Source organism: Gobius niger (genome assembly GCF_951799975.1).
Source record: "Gobius niger genome assembly, chromosome: 21".
NCBI classification, from domain to species: domain Eukaryota; kingdom Metazoa; phylum Chordata; class Actinopteri; order Gobiiformes; family Gobiidae; genus Gobius; species Gobius niger.
Window position 1 is genome coordinate 3,683,237 of NC_136872.1, and position 17,732 is coordinate 3,700,968.

The 17,732-nt window shown below is 43.9% G+C and overlaps 1 protein-coding gene across 1 annotated transcript in view; it reads left to right on the plus strand.

The window, feature by feature from the left end:
- Positions 1-795: 795 nt before the first annotated feature.
- The window catches only part of fgf11a (fibroblast growth factor 11a), a 140,611-nt gene continuing 123,674 nt past the window's right edge, over positions 796-17,732 (plus strand). Inside the window, exon 1 of the mRNA XM_079579652.1 lies at positions 796-1,196. Within this exon, the coding sequence (XP_079435778.1) occupies positions 1,004-1,196 (193 nt within the window). The 5' untranslated portion in view covers positions 796-1,003. The remainder of the gene's footprint in view (positions 1,197-17,732) is intronic.

A 17,732-nucleotide genomic window follows, 5' to 3' on the forward strand; every position in this document is an offset into this window, starting at 1 on the left:
AGAGAGAGCCCCCCCTCCTATGAACGCTGCCCGACGGAACGGACACTACCATCGTGCTTCCTCCGTTTTTTACCCCCCCCCCCTTCCTTCTTTTCTGTCCTCCTGGCCATGAATGTCACCTCTGCGTTTTGGGGATTCCGCGAAGAGGACTCCGTGGTTGTCTCTCCAGGTGCGGGCGACTGTGGAAAGGTGATTCCAGCGGAGATAGAGACGAGAGGGAACGGTCATCGCGCGTCGTCTACCCCTTGATACCTCAGTTCCTCGACTTGAAGTACTTACTACAGGACTGTCCCGGAGAAGAAGAAGAAGACGGGGGAAAAAAAGAAGAAGAAGAAGGGGAGCAGAGTGGAGGAAGGCAGCCGCAGTATGTCCCATCAGTGTCACATAAGAGTTGTTATCGGGACATCCAGTACCAGAATGCACCTGGCCGACCGGGCTTAACGGACCTTTTATCCGGACAGGACAGGTATGGTGATGTGGCGACGCGTCCCGGCGCTGATTCCGATCGCATTGGGTTAACTTTGCCAGTCGGGGGGTTGTCTCGCCCTGGATGATTTGCACTGTCACTGTCTAAAAAAAACAAAAAACATCTTGACTGAGAAGCTGTGATGTACTTTTCTACGTGGATCTAACGGGCTTCGAGTTCGAGGAGCAAAAAATCCAGCAATTGTGAGATTTATTTCTGTCTTGGCAACTTCCGAACCCCCTTCGCAAGGACCGTCACCGTCGTCGTGACATAGAACCTGTGACGCACTCCGAGGCGACAAACTTCCGCACGCCTTTTCCCCCGAATCCTAGCCCCAACCCGATTGTCCAGACTTCACCATTGCTATCCTCGCGTTCTCCGAAGTTCTAGCCCTACTCCTCGCAGCCCTACCCCGGAGCTGCCCCCTCGTCGTCGCCCTGGGTGAGTGGGCAGGGGGGTGGCCCGCAGTACCCCCCGACACCCGGGAGTCACCGAGCCACCCGCCGCGACCGGTGACCGAGCAGGGGCGGCGCGAAGATGGCAGCCCTCGCCAGCTCGCTCATCCGCCAGCGCAGGGAGGTGAAGGACCCCCAGCAGAACCGGCAGATCGCCAACAAGCGAAAGCCCTGCCCCAAAAGCAACAAGTCCCTGTGCCAGAAGCAGATTCTGATATTGATATCCAAGGTGCGGCTATGTGGCAGTCGAGGCAGGAAGATGGAGAAAAGACCGGGTGAGTACGGCGGGGTTTTCTCCGAGCAAAAGGGTCCGAGTGGTCTCCAGAAACTTCTTACGATGCTTTCGTGTCATGGGGATTTCAGACAGAGGAGACGCTTCCTCTGTCGACGCTTTCTTTGTGCGTTCCAGTCAGTTGTCCTTGAATTCCCCATAGCTGAGATTTATAAAGCAGTCAACTGGACTGGCTTGTTTGAGTTGGGGACAGTCAAGAAGAGGCGTCCAAGAAAAGAGCCGAAATGCTGCGTCAGGGGTTTTCCACGGAAGCCCTGAACCCAATCATGTTACTTAAGTCTTTAAGGGGAGACACTACAGGCAAAACTCAATTTTTTCAGTTTTCAGGTTTTGGGCCAAATTGGTCTCTGAACATACAAGCTTTCACCCGGAAACCAAAAATATGCCTAATCTTCACAATAACATGTTTAAATATTGCGCTGATTCAATGTTCCCCCATAGACTTATATGGGAGAACGCAATTTCAAGGGCCTTTTTCTCAAAACACATTTTTCTGTCATTGTGGCGACACTATGTCCACGTCAGTCGGACCTAAAGACTTCAAATTTTCCAGCCTTGGACTGAACAATACTTGGAGGATTTTTTTTCAGAGGGATTTTTTATTATTTAATCCCTAAGCCCCATTTATTGAGTTTTGAATGTCAAAAAATAAGGCGAAAAATATTTTTTTTTACATTTTTTCCCACTAAAAAACAGCTTATTTTAAAACTAAAAAAGATATTCAAAATCCCCTCTGAAAAAGTCTTGGCAACTCATTCATCAATACAATGAAACCATACAATTGAATGTAATCTTTATCCATTATTCAGATTTCGTCGCCGAAAAAGATGGGAAATTTTGGGCATTTTTAGGCATAAAACACCTTGTTCTTATATGAAAAGATAAAATGACGGAAAACTTGCAATGTATTTTTTTTCTCACATTTATGCCAGTGATCGACAGCAAAAGTTTCAAATTGATATCTGTAAATTTAAATTTTTTCCCTATTCGTGCATCAAATGAAAATAAAGTGCGGCTTATCGATCTGAATTATGTGCTAGAGCCCCAGGTTGGTAAAGATGGGCCATGTCTGTTGAACTTCATTGTTAGCAATGGTGTGTCGTTTGGTCTGACAGACAAGACATTGAGCTTTTCATACCAGTCTTAACCATAAACCCAAGTCCAACAATCTCACACAGAAATCTGACTTGTCCTCTGGCTCGTTCTTAAAGTCTTTAAGTTCCACCAGCCCAAGCACATGGCCGTTATTTATCCTCGTGCGGTTTCGGGTGATCGACTTGTCACACTTGGAAAGAACTAAAAAATTCAACAGAAGTCATTTGAGATCTTGCGTCTTGTAAATCCTACCCCGTCCTTATCTGCCGGTAGTGTTACACGTACTGTCACTTTAAATCTCCGTGAGTTAGCGGTACGTAACTCTCCCGTTGTGGTGAGTAGGCTGTTCTGGCAAATGCTTTGGAATTGCATTGACTTTAGGATGGGGAAGAAAATATGTTTGTTCGCACTCTCAAACACACCTGATATTGTACATGTTTTTAGTGTTGGGGGAAACTGGAGCACCCTGGGGAGACATGGGGAGAACATGCAAACTCCACACAGGATGATGAATGAATTGGTTTGGGAAGAGAAGTTGTGAAACATGGACTAAGGGGAAAAATAGATATTCAGTAACTGTCTTGTGATTTTTTTATTTTTTTTACTAAACCATTTCAACACCGTATGCAGAGCCGTGGGAAGATATTTTATTTAGGGGGCGCTGAGGGACAAAATGTACCCCCCAAAAGACTTTTTCTGTGCATAAATCCTATTTATTAACCTCTTAACTCCCGCCTGAACCGAGAGCATTTTCTCCAGTTCAGCTTTACCCAAATCCTGTAGGCCAGTGCAACGCCTCATTTGAAAGACCTACAAAACTAAATGGATCTTTTTCCTCACGTCCGATTTTTTTTCATCACTTTATTGTTGGGCAGTCGTCTCATTTTTGTCAAATTATTCGTGACTTTTTTGTCACTTTTTCGTCAAATTATTTACATTTTTTGTCCATTTTTTCGTCAAATTTTTCTCACTTTTTTGTCATTTTTTTGTCATTTTTTTGTCAATTTTTTGTAAATTTTTGTCATTTTTTTGTAAATTTTTTGTCACTTTTTCGTCATTTTTTTGTCATTTTTTGTCTTTTTTTGTCAATTTTTTGTCAATTTTTGTCATTTTTTTGTAAATTTTTTGTCACTTTTTCGTCAATTTTTTTCATTTTTTTTTCATTTTTTTGTCCATTTTTGTCAAATTTTGTCATTTTTTTGTAAATTTTTTGTCACTTTTTCGTCAATGTTTTCTCACTTTTTTCACATTTTCATCCTTGTTTTCGTCTCAGTTTTGTTGCTATTTTCACACTTTTTTTCCAGAAGCTTTTGGACTGGGGTAAAGCTGGAGAAAATGCGCTCGGTTCAGGTGGGAGTTAAGGGGTTGATATTGCCTGCAGTTCACAAACTATCCACCAGGGGGTGCTGCAGCGCCCTCAGCACCCTGGGTTCCCACGGCCTTGACAAAATTCGCGAGCAATTCGTTTCCTCATCCAAACGTGTCGAAGCAAGAAAATGCCGAATCAGGATCAAGATTAACTCATGACTAAAACGTTCTGAAAGGATGAAGTACAAGGTATAATGAAAGACAGAAATGATCACTGTGAGGCGGCGGGTTGGGATAATCACAAGTCGGAAACAAACGACTGCAAGTAAGACTTACTTTAGTAACTGACTGATCCATTGATTGTTTGTTTGTTTGTACATTGATTTAAAAGGCGTTCATTTGGATTCCAACATTTAATCAGAATGTCTTGGAAACATTATGACGTCGCTCGACTTTTCTTACTGCAGACGATCGACGTTCCGCTGAAGTTTTGGCAGAGTTCACACATTTTTGTTCAAAAGTTGTGATACAGACGGCATCTCTGGAATAAGCTTGTAATAAAGGGGCAAACCATAGAAATAAAAAGGAGAAGAGGCAATCCTAATGTATGAGGACAGTTAGCAAGACAGCCATTAGCCTGCTTAATGTATTTTCCCTACAGCCGTTAGCATTAGCCATCAAACATCACACATTATGAACGATCCAGATGTTTTCAGCTGTTGTAGGTCAAAGCCTTGTTAGAAGTCATTCATGAATGTACAGAGCTCTGGCGATTTTACTTAAAATACAAATTGGTGTAGCCTGTAACAGTAGCCCCTGAGCTAAATGCTAACACAAATTCAGTTAAGTTTCTGCTTTTTGTGGCTCGGATACACATCCAGTGGCCACTGAACATCATCTTTTAAGATACATGTGTCAAACACAAGGCCCGCGGGCCACACGCGGCCTGCAAGATGAATTAATGTGGCCCTTTGTCGAGCATGAATTTCTGAGAAGGCCTATGTCAAAAATCTTTTTTAAGAATGATAATTACTTTGAGACATTTGTGACACAGGCTGATGAAGCGCAATAAATGTAAGTCATTGTTATTTATTAGGCCACAGTCCTTTACAATATATGCGTCCCGTGACCGGCCGTGGGCGGGCTGAAATTCGGCCCACGACCCAAAACGAGTTTGACACCCCTGTTTTAAGATGTTACTGAGAAAGAAATCACAGAAATGATATAAATGTCGTGAAACAGACAGAACATGGGCTACCTCACCATATTTTAATGTTGTGCCGTTTTCCCTCTTCATTTGTATGAGAATAGAATGCTCACTTTAAACAGGTCTGGGATTCGACAGTTTGCAAAATGTGCACCTTTGCAGGAACCGGCTGAGATAGGCGAACTAAAGGCATTGATGATTTCTATGGGGAAAACAAAGAGGAGAAAAAACTTAACGTCCTCCCATTACGGCACCACTCCAACATCTTTAATAAAGCTCTAGATAGGACATGGCCAGAGTAATACGTTGGAACGAATGGTAATTCTGGTGGTCAGTCACGCAATTGTGACTGGCCCTTCTAACCCAGTGCAATGTAATGGAAGCACCACTTATTTCTTTGAAACTGTTTTGATCCATTTAGTCATTTTATTTTTGATAATTGTGACTCACTGTGTGTCAGATCTGGCAAGAAAATAACATGTTTGTAGTTTATCTCATGTTACTCCAGTTTTATAGGAGGCACAGACTTTAGCTCCATTTGTTCATGCATTTTCCTCTGTCAAACACTCTCGCACATTTATTGAACATGGGAGTGTTAACCACTCAGCCCTGGGAATGAATGGAGAAAACAAAGCTAATATGACTAAACATTGGTGTATGAATGAGAGAGTGAATGGGTGATTGGTTCCTTACTGTAAAACGCTTTGTGCCTGATAAAGGTAGAAAAGCTCTGTATAAGTTGAGTCCATTTTACCATTTAAAGCAGTGCTAAGCAACTCTTGCCCCTAGAGGCCATGAGCGCAACTGCAGGTGTCGTAGCAAGTTGCGATTTTTTAACTTATTAATTGTCTTGGAGAGTAATTACTACGCTGACAGAAAAGACAAAGGGACTGAGGGATATTGTTCATCCAGTTACACAGTGGAGATCGTGTAAATAGTGTTTAAAGTGGCACTAGCCTGCAGTTAGCTTTGCCCGTTAGCCTGTTAGCTTCTTCTTCGTGATTCTATTAGTGTGTATTGGTGGCTCCGGTCCGGTGGCAGTCAGGTTAGGGGGAGATGAAAGACCCCCCCAATCATCCCATAAACACTTGTATTACCCCCAGAGGGACTACGGAAAGGAATTATTAAGGTAAACAAGTTACATAGTATTGCTTTAAACAACTTGACGTTTCAATAACCTGATCCTGACTGAGATACAAGACTTAAAAGTAACAAACCGATCACAAACAATCAATGGATCAATGAAAAATGTTCAAACTGGTTTTGCATCGGTGTCATGGAGGTGAGCCAAGATGGCTGCCACGTTTGCCACATCCGTTTTATTCAACATCTTTGCCATCCTTTAACAAATGCTCTAGCGTTAGCTTTATGCTACGTATGCTAGTGCCGTTTTTTCCGCGCTACGAGCCTACTGGACAATCTGCTGTGAAAAAACATCCATATGGGACTGATTTTGACTCGACTTTATTTGTATGTGATGGGTATGTTTATAGTCCGTGTACATTTTAAACACAGTATGTAACATGTGAAGTAAAATAAAACGGTGCCGCCTCAGGACTCCGCTCCGTGATCCGGATATGACTTTTTTTTTTTTTTTGCCGCAGCCCCTATCCGCTCCATTCTGATCGGCCTCTTCCTCTTTTGCGGGAGTCATTTCCTCCCCGCGCCGCAGAGTCCGCCCATTGGCCCGCCTGGCGTTGGGGCGGAGGTGGCGGTGGCGTGTCTCACCCCCCACCCCTCCACCCCCCCCGCGCTGTCACCGGCTGATGACTCTGTCGGAGAGAGCCCGCGGCGCCGCTCGCTCGCTCGCTCGCTCGCTCTCGCGCTCTCGCGCTCTCGCGCTCTCGCGCTCTCGCGCTCTCGCGCTCTCGCGCACGCGGGGCAGTAATCCCGGAGCAAACTTGGCTCGTCCGGCGCTCTTGATTTACCGGCGTGTAAAAATGTCACGGGTGGCGCCTCGTTTTCGTGATTCGCGGGGGGCCATTTGCCGGCGCGTGCCCCCCCCAAAGCCGCGTTCTCCCCGTGCGTGCTGGGCGGCCCGGGGGCTGTATATGTTGGACTGTTATCGCCCGGCTCGTATTGATTGGATCTTCAACGAGATGCTTGATTTGTGCGGAGTGATCAGTGGGCGCGATGAGTGGGTGCTGAAGGAGCTGAACCAAATCGGATATTATGATTGGCTCCTATGTTATGCTGATGACAGGAGTTTGGTGTTCATCTCAAAGAAGGAGACGAAGAGGCAAACAGGGTCATTGATAAGTTTAAACACGCTGGGAGCAGGGATTACAATGACCCAAGAGGATTCTGCAAACTCCTCAGTCCCCAGGTGATTCTAGTCCCGTGCAAAGAGACATGTCAGGGTTTGGACATTTTTAACCAGCGTAATAAAGTCAAAATAAGGGTTCAAAACAAATTTGTACCAGTTTAAATTAAGATATGTGGTCATACCGCCTTAGCTCTGCCCAATCCCGTCAGACCTTGGAAGCTAAGCAGGGAAGGGCCTGGTCGGTACTTGGATGGGAGACCGTTTGGGAACATCAGGAAGCCTAGCGAATATAGTGAGTGAGTGAGTGGGTGGTGGTGGTCAGATGGTGCAGACTGGTTGCCTCGCTTCGCAGTCTACCCCAGGGCAGCTGAGGCTACAATAGTAGCTTACCACCACCAAGTATGGAGTGAATGAATAATGCAATGTAAAGCGTCTTTGAGTGTCCAGAAAAGCGCTATATAAAACCGATGCATTATCATTATTATTAATTTTGTCCACATTAAAGCTACAGTGGGAGGATGTATGTAAAGGCTTTGGAATTTCTCACATTTCTGCCTTAATTGATCAGTAAATGTGGTCTGATCTTTATTCAAATCATAAGAATGTCTGCTTGAACTAATACCACCCAAACAATTACATTTTATCATGTCATATTATATAACATGCAATTCACTGGACAGGGAGGAAAAAATAAGTGAACCCAGAAATCTTGCTGAACTGCAGCAGTTTTGTAAAGAGGAATGATCCGAGATTCCTCCTGATCGTTGTGAGCGTCTAATCTGTAACTACAGAAAAGCACTTATTGCTGCAAAAGAAGAGTCAGCAGATATTTAATGCAAGGGCTCACTTACTTAAAATATCTTGCTAAACTCGTGAATTCATATTTGTATCGATGACATCCCGTTGTCCAGGCCCTGAGCCCCACACCATGATTCTCCTGCTCCAGACTTCACAGTGACGAGAGGGTTTTGGATGTTGATGTGCTGTTCCACTTGTCCTGCACACATGACGTTTCAGTTTGACCGACGTCCAGAGGTCATTCTAATCCCGTGCGAATATGGCTTAAGTTAAATTCTCAAGAAGAGCAAAAATGTCATGAACATAGTATTTTCACGTCATAAATCGTCATGTACGTTTCACCGATGGTGTTGAATTCTTTTACATGACTTTCTTTTTGTATAAAGTACTTAAACAAGCTGGTCAATCAGAAAATCAGGAATGAATGTAAAACTCTTTAGCCCTTTAGATTCTAAAACGTGGTAGCTATGCTTCTCCTTTGGCCAGTATTTGTACTCCTCCGTCCCACATTCCCCCGGCGTTTTGTCCGAAGCCGTCTCAGGCCACTGGCAAACGCCTTCCTTGTCCTTAAGGCTCCTCTGGCCCCAACGGCGCGTCCGGCTGATGGATGCGATGTGTGCGCAAGTGTCCCGACCCGACCCCCCCTCCTCCACCACACACCCCCCTCACCCCACCACGCTGTCAGCCGCTAACCCGCGCTAACCCATACTAATGACGCCCTCGCGCAGCCCAGTCAGCGCAAAGCAAGGTCAACACACCCCCCCCCCTCCAAGTACGCCATGTGGATATGAACCAGGGTCTCTGTCCTACTTCCAATCAAATCATTTAGGCATCGACGCGCTGGACACGGGGATGTGGCTGATGGTGGGGCGGGATACGGATACACGATACCGGTATGTTTAACAGAAAGAAAGTTTAGGTTCTACTGGTGTCAGAAAGAAAGTTTAGGTTCTACTGGTATCAGAAAGAAAGTTTAGGTTCTACTGGTATCAGAAAGAAAGTTTAGGTTCTACTGGTGTCAGAAAGAAAGTTTAGATTCTACTGGTATCAGAAAGAAAGTTTAGATTCTACTGGTATCAGAAAGAAAGTTTAGGTTCTACTGGTATCAGAAAGAAAGTTTAGATTCTACTGGTATCAGAAAGAATGTTTAGGTTCTACTGGTATCAGAAAGAACGTTTAGGTTCTACTAGTATCAGAAAGAACGTTTAGGTTCTACTGGTATCAGAAAGAAAGTTTAGATTCTACTGGTATCAGAAAGAAAGTTTAGGTTCTACTGGTATCAGAAAGAAAGTTTACGTTCTACTGGTATCAGAAAGAAAGTTTACGTTCTACTGGTATCAGAAAGAAAGTTTAGGTTCTACTGGTATCAGCGGCCAAAATGAGCTTCCTTTGGAGGGTGTCTGGGCGCACCCTTGAGATCAGCTGAGGAGCTCAGTTACCCGGGAGGAGCTCGGAGTAGAGTCGCTGCTCCTTCACGTTGACAGGCGCAGCTGAAGTGGCTAGGGCATCTGCTTCGGTTGCCTCCTGGACGCCTCCCGCGGGAGGTGTTCCAGGCATGTCCTAGTGGGACAAGGCCTTGTGGAAGACCCAGGACACAGTGGTGGGACTATGTCTCCGAGCTGGCCTGGTGTCGCCTCGGGGTCCCCCCAGAACAGCTGGAGCAGGTTAAAGCCCCGGTTAAAGCGGAAGAAAATGGATGGATGGTTTCAGAAAAAAGGTTTAGGTACTATTTACTATTTCATATCGTTAATGCAAACTTCCGCTGGGGTCTGAGCCACTCTGTTTCTGTGAGTCTTTCAGGTTGAAATGGGAACTGAAAGCTTGTCAACACTACCTTTAAAGAGCAATAGCCGTCTATGCCATTATTAATATTAAGAGCTCCTCTGTTTCCAAGTCCAGCTTCACTGGACTCGTTCTAATCATTTTAGCTCGCAAACTGTCCTGACTAGGGGTCAACCGAGTCACTTCCTTTGAAACTGTCCCTGGACCAACAGCCTCACAACTTGGATCTACAGATTTCAGATTTTTTCAACACTTTTATTTTTTGATACCAGTACTACCTAAACTTGTCCATGCTCACCCTACTGGTATTTTTTAAAGACCCCGCCTGTCACTCCGCAGCACAAAGAGGCTGATCGTATCATATCATGTATATCCCAGCCGTCCCGGAGCCTGCAGAGGCGTCTGTGACTGAATGAGTGGGCATGACGTGAACATTTGGCGGCCGCGCTGATGAATGCGTGCCGTCAGCGGGGCCCCTCCCTCCCTTCTGATTTATGGATCGGGCCCCTGTTAGTTTTCACTGCGGAGATTTGGAAATGCATCACTCCTCATTATCAGACTAGAAGACTTCCACTGTGTCCCGAGCACGTGTGACCGAGCGTTTTGGGGGAAATGCAGGAGTTTCAATCAAACACTTTTAGCGATGCTTGTTTTATGACCTTTGTTCGACTTGCACCTTCAGAGTCTGTGTTCTACAACGTCGTCGTAGTGCACTGGCCTGTGTAATCCAAATATTACCTTTGTGGAAGATACCAACCGTAAAAGTCTGCAGGGGATCTTCAGCTGATGGCGCAGTACATTCAAAAACTAGATCCTACTTTTTATTACACTACGCAGGGATGAGCGCCATTACGTTTCCTTCGATACTGATAGTTTACCGATACTTTGTTTTCGATACCGATGCCTGAACGATACCTATACTAAAACACAGTCCCGATCAAAAGTTTAAGACCAGTTAAAACATTGCAAAAAAATTACATCCCGTCAGTAGATCTTCAATATACAAGAAGAAATGGGAGTGAGACAAAACAAGTTGAGGTAGGATTTAATTGAAAACAACAACAAAACGGAAAAACTGAGAAAGCCTTTTTTTTGCAACTGATCAAAAGTTTATGACCACATACCTTTTAAACAGGGGGTACCGCTAAAGTGGCCCTCAGACTTCTTGTTAAATTGGCACATCTCTAGAGATTTTTTTTCTAGAGATGACTTTTTACTGCAAATTAGAACCTCAAAAAGTGCTGACATTATCGTTAAGCCTAAATAAAGGTGTGAGACTTGGCTTAAACCTTAAAGGGACTATGCCGAGTTTAAAATCTGTTAAATTGAAGTATTTCCTTTCCCCTACATGTTCCAGCCATGTCCTAATGTGTAGAATGAGCTCAGACCTGTTCACCACAACTGCCTCTAAAACCCTGCACTGTCACTCAAAAAGGTGTTAATTCAGGTCCGAAGTGCCGTCATGCACGAGCTTAATATAGAAGCTGCAGTTACACGTGTGACCTGAGGTGGCACTTGTGAGTATAAAATGACCAACTTGCATCTAGTCTCTTTAAATTCCCCCGGCCCCGGGTGAATGTTTCACTGCACTGACCACTGATCTTTAGCCTCACCACACTGCATACACTTCAATATACAGCCATTGATGGGAAATGTTTGGACACCTTGGATGCTTTAAAAGGCCAAATCTATTCAAATATGTGGATTCATGATGTCCTGATGGGTCAAGTATAAGACTCAAAAGAATTGTCCCAAATGAAGTTGTTACTGGAGCCGACTTCAGCCCAGCATCCAGAGGTTCACACAGACGAGGGCCTTGGTCAGGCTGGCCTGCTTATTTATGTTCAACGATAGTTCAGTTGATGTTAGAGTAGCAACATTTAACGTGGAAAGTTCTGCAATGTGTCTTTAAAGGAATAGGCCACCGTTTTAAACCCTTTATAGGGCACTCACTGAAATACTTAAAAATAAATCATTTCAACTTAAGAGTGTTACTGGGGAACAAAGAAATAGAAAAAAAGTGACAAAATCCATGTTGTCGTCGCCACAGCTGCAGTCACATGTCAGTGTTAAAGAGCCGCCTCAGGAAACGGATTAAATGTTTGTACTTTTGTTTCATTTAGTAGAAACTTAAGCCACATGGATCATTTGCTGCTGTAGCTTTAGGAAACAGCTGTTGAGATAAAATAACACTAAAGGGAACATTTCCCTTTAATGGCTCATTTGGATTTTTTTTTCTCCTTAAATGTCTTTGTTTGGACACTATGTTGTTGTTGGACACTGTACAGCAGGGGGCGACATGCGCTTTATTTTTGGCCTGCACTCCACCAATAACTTTAAAGAAGAAGAAAAACAGCTGTTGGTGATGTCACTTCTCCTTCCCCTAAGGACGGTCGGATTGGACAAATGCTGCTGAAGCTGTAGTTCACTAACTGCAAAGATCTAACAGTCGACCCCATGAAAGGTCAAGGATTAATTGCTAGTGTTAGTGCTTAGAGCAGGGTGTCCAAAGTGTGGCCCGAAGGCCAAATGTGGCCCTCAGACAAATTTTTGGTGGCCCTCAGGCTTCTTGTTTTATTGCCACACTTCGCCAGAGATGGTAATTTTCCTCCAATTTTAATAATTCCACACAATTAAAGCAGTACTAAGTAACTTGTTTACCTTAATAAATCCTTCCCGTAGCCCCTGTGGGGGTAATACAAGTGTTTATGGGATGATTGGAGGGTCTTTCATCTCTCTCATGGTGTCTCTTACCAGAAAACCATGTTTGCAACTTGACTGCCACCGGTGCGGAGAAAGCAATACACACTAATGGAATCACGAAGAAGAAGCTAACATGCTAACGGGCAAAGCTAACTGCGGGCTAACGTCACTTTAAACAGTATTTACAGCCAGGTTTGAGTGAAAAAAAATATTTCCATTAAATAATTGGATGCACAGTAACCCTCTCTTCCTTCGCCTTTCCTGTCAGTGTAGTATTTACTCTCCAAGACAATTAATAAGTTAAAAAATCGTAACTTGCTACGACACCTGCAGTTGCGCTTATGGCCTCTAGGGGGAAGAGTTACTTAGTACTGCTTTAAAACCTCAAAAATGAACATTCATTGTACGACTTCTGGTTCCAAGCCTGTAGATACAAGTTTGGAGAATGGTTTAAACCTCTCTTAAATACACGCAGTTGAATGATTGAATGCACTGACCACTGATCTGTGGCCCTCCATGCCTTAAACATGTCACTGTACGGCCCTCGGTGAAAAAAGTTTGGACACCCCTGGCTTAGAGGCTATAATTTACCGCTTTCGAACGGAGCCTTGGGTCTTTTTCAGACTTCAGAGAAAACAGGAGGTTCAGTCTCTGCTGATTGGTCAAAGGCTACAGTAGTGGGAGTGAGGACTACATGCTTCTTCACCTGGCTGATGTGCAGCAGGGAAGCCACGTGTAAAGGGTGCGGAAATACTTTACACGTGTGTGACTGAGGGCACGCGTAAAGACCAGACAGGTACGCATCAACTCGTCTAAGCTCACGTAAAAACATATCTCAGTATGTAAAAAACGTGGCCTGTTCCTTTAACTTGCGACGTTCGAAACAATCTTCACCCGCCCTCCAGCTCTCTCCAGGCCTGCCTCGTCCCCTCAGTGTCACCACCACCCGCCCCCGCCCGGGCCCTGTGATCCATGGACACACGTCAGTCACATCACATGCCGAGGACACGGACGTTTCTGACGTTTTATAAGCCATGTCCCGGATGTGTCAGCGTCAGCCTGGTCCAACCCACTGTCCTTCTTCTGAAAGTCAAGTCCGGATTCCCCAACACCCCTGCAGCGCACTTCTCCAATCGCTCTAATTTACGCTCATCTATTAGGCGTCATTAAAAGGATATTAGTCCCATTTGAGGTTGATAGTGATCTAGTGCAGAGGGGACAGAGCGCGGCCGCTAGGAGCCTTCAAACTGAACGGATGGAGAGTTTAAGAGCTGCCCATTTGATGTTTGCAAGTTTGTACCCGAAAGATATACTTTTTGTTTGAGCTTTTATCCATGTTACCACATTGTTCCCTCAACAAAACATCATTTCTTTCTCTTCACTCACGGAATTTCGTCATTTTCTTGCGGCGCTATTGATTTGTTTGTATGTATTTAGCTAGAAATACGTTTTTATTTTATTTTACCCATGGTTATGTGTCCTGCAGGGGGCGCTCCAAGCAGGGTGGTCAAGTCTCGGCAGCCAAACCCGCACAAAAACATCTGAAAACACCCGCGGACTATTGACCCTCACAATAGTGATTTTGAAGGGATATTTCAGGATTTTTGACATAGGGCCTCATTTCCTAGTTATCCGGAGTGTTGTAATTCATGCAGTTCTTATGTTTGAAGAGTTTCGTGACGCTAGGCTAGTGCTAGGCTAGCTCATTTCTACGATATCAGCTAGCCTGCATTAAAAACAGTCTGACCCGCTCCACAGAGCACCTGAGGCAAAATGGTTAAACTAGAATAATTGTAACCATTTTGCATTTAAAATACCTTGTATTTGAGCAGCATCAGCTTCGTGGTTGTATAAGCTACGGGGCGGAGGAGTGATCTGCTAGAAAATAGTCCCTCAAAATGCGATCATTCATGTGATGCAGGTCAGTTATATTCCAAACATTACTCTATCGACACAGACGTTTATATGGTTAGTCTGGCGTTATAGGTGATTTGCCTCAGGTGCTCTGTGGAGCGGGTCAGACTGTTTTTAATGCAGGCTAGCTGATATCGTAGAAATGCACTAGCCTAGCGCCACATAACTCTTCAAATATAAGAACTGCATGAATTACAAAAAAAAAATATCTCCAGAAATCAGCAACACTCTGGATAACTAGGAAATGAGGCCCTATGTCAAAAATCCTGAAATATCCCTTTAAGGCAGTGGTCGATGTGGAGAATTTTTGCTAGTTTCCTCCTTTAACACCTTAGTTTCCATGACAGAGGATGCTTGTGCTTACTAAAGTCAGACGCTTGTCACAATGTCACCGAGCGTCACTCTGGCCATGCGTCAGCTCAGAGTGTGTTCGTGGCCATCTTGGAAGTAGCTCTCCTGAAAACTACAGTTGTTCGGAGGCTAACTAGTCTCCCTCTTTGCTCCTGCCATGTCCTATGGATCTTTAACTACACCCCCATGGTCTACAGCAGGATCTCTCCAGTATTTAAGTGTGTATTATTCTGTGTATATTTTATAAACTTTTGTAAGTATAACATCAACCTGTCCAGGGACCGCGGGTGGAAATTAGCATTTTTGCTAGAACCTGACACACGACAGCTCTTCTGTCTCAGACTAATGTTGTGCATTGTCCCTGATCAAATCAAGAGAGTAAAAAATAAAATAATAAAAGCCTACATCCAGCCTGTACGCCGGACATTTGTGCTGGTGGCAAGTGGCTATAGGCTAGGTTAGCCCGGTTAGCTTGTTATAAACGACTACAGCTCATTGTTGATTAAAAGTTTGCAGTAAACCACAAAGTCCAGCTCAGTGTGTGACCATCATAAAGGCTGCTCTGTGTAGTTATAGCTTTATTGACGTTATCAGTGCATAATACTTGTTTTCACCGGGTCAACGCGAGCTAGCTGTTTGCGGGAGAAAACAGATCGACTACGACCTGTTGTAGATAAAAATGTGAGCAATAAACTTCGAGCTCAGTGTGTGCTCATTGTTAAACGGTTCTTTATGTAGATGGGGCTTAATTTTCAGACTTTATTTGTGCATATTTCTCATTTTCACATCGATTGGCACTTTAGCTTGTAGCATTAGCTTTGGGAATGCTCAGGGCATCATCAACAAGGTCCAGACACATTCCCATCACAGATCCATCCACTTCAATACGTTTTCTTGTTGCTGCTTTTAATCCTGGACGTTTTGGGTAAAAGAAACGCTGATGTGTGTCTTTGTAAAAGTCCCAGAGCTGCTGTAGCTAGGCCGGTTCACAACACGGTGAAGCTAATCCTCCACCTACATCTGTGGGGCCGGCCTAGCATCTGCCCCCGTGGCTCAGCTCCGACGTACGTCACTGTTCGACGCTCGCAAATTTATCCAACTCTGGCATCGGCCGCATTCAGCGCTGCGCCTTAAAATGATACCTGTGTGTGGAAAGGTGAATTTACCACTACAAAAACAACGAGCCTCCATTTTTAGCCAGTGGTGTGCAAACTAATCGATGGCATCGTGCTAAACGCAGACTGAACAAGTTTGATGGTGGACATTAAAAAAGACAAAAACAAACGCAACAGAATCCAGGAAAGGCTGGGCAAAGAGAAGAAGAGAGAGTCAAAGTGAACAGGATTGCTCCAAATTACGAGTCTGTTTAAGAACTTTACACATGGCTCGGTCCTTTTTGTTGGGTGGCTCTTCTTTTCCATCTCTTCCCCCCCCTGTTCCTTTTCATTCCCGTCTTTTCCGTCAGCTCTCGCTTCTGCGTTTAGTGAGTTTAAGTGCTCCAACAGCTTCATAAAGAGCCTAAATAATAGATTTGACGGTGGACAGAGGAGCGCAGGGATCAGCGCCTCTGCTTTTGTCTCTCCCGTCACCACATTAAGCCCGCTGTGTTGGGCTGTAGCGACTGGAGTATAGAGCTCTGTCCGTTTAACCCATTGGAGTTTTCAATCATGACTAGAGCTTAGTTTACTCCATTAGCATCTTAGTTTTTATGTCAGAGTACAAACAAGACTAAACTCACCCTTTACGATGCTTATTTTATGACTTTTTGTCCGTTGGGGAGCCGGATATCGCCAGGAAGCAGGGGCGGATCTAGAGGGGTGGCACGGAGGGGCCACTGCCACCCCTAGTAAAGGTCTTTCCACCCTATTGATGCCATGTGATTTCTCACATTTACTCTAGAAGCTACTTCAAGAAAGCTAAATAAAGAGCTACACTGTAAATGCCAACTCATTGCACTTACTTGGGATAAGTTGTAAACCCGATGCATAATTATTACGCCCAATGTTAAGCCATGATTACTAGTAACGCTAGTATGATTAAGACGGCTTTCACAGTATTCATTGCTTATGATACAAGTTCTGAATACTAGACATGTTAGTACTGACAACTGGGAATTCCGAGTACTGATTACTTTTGTTACTTAAATATGGCCTTAACCTGTACTATTATGCTTAGTACTGGTTAATGGAATATTCTAAAACCATGTGCTGGGTAAAGAGAAAAGCAAGTCAAGCCAATGTTATGCCTATATTATTAAAAACTGGCAAATCCTAGTAAATGGGACAGAATCTTATAATGGATACTTTAGATTGAGCGTGAGCACAACAGGACGACAAATAATCATTACTGGCATCATGTAAAGTTAGTAATTACTGGCAAAACCCTGTTATTGGAGTGGAAACATGTTGCTGTAAAACGGAAAAGCAATTAATCACAAGTTTCTCTTGAAAATGTACTTCTTACATGGAATAGTGGGTAAATGCTGAAAATGTAGTACTTATAACACTTTATTTCATGTTGCCACCTCAATCGGAATTTACAGTGTAGGTGCCAACTCCTGCTCCCAACATGATGATTTGTTTCTTTCTTTCTTAAACAAATGTTAAAATTTTAGTTAGAAAGTCAGAAATCCCCAATTTATATTATGGATAAAGCCGCTATTAGTATATAATTTTGGGGGGACTCTTGCGAACCCCAGCTATAAACATTCAACATTGGAAAAATGTTGCCACCCCAGAATTGATCCCTGACCCTGCTTGCCACCCCGTGATTTTTTTTCTAGATCCGCCCCTGCCAGGAAGTAACTACAACATCATGCTGTTTCCTCACGTGTATTCATTTGCAGATGCTTCCATATTGCGTATCCAAGTCTAGTGTGCACGGTGCTCGAAATGACGCTGTAATCCAAATATGGTCATTTCCTTTCTGGGAGACATGCTGCAAAAGCCCACAGAAAAGTACATGCGCAAAACAAGGGGAAGTTTGACTTTTCTTTTTCTCTTCTAATGAGTTTCTTCAAAAACTAAACAAGATCAAAAATTTGTATGCATTAAATATCGTATTGTTTTTATATGAACGTGACCTATTTTTCTCAT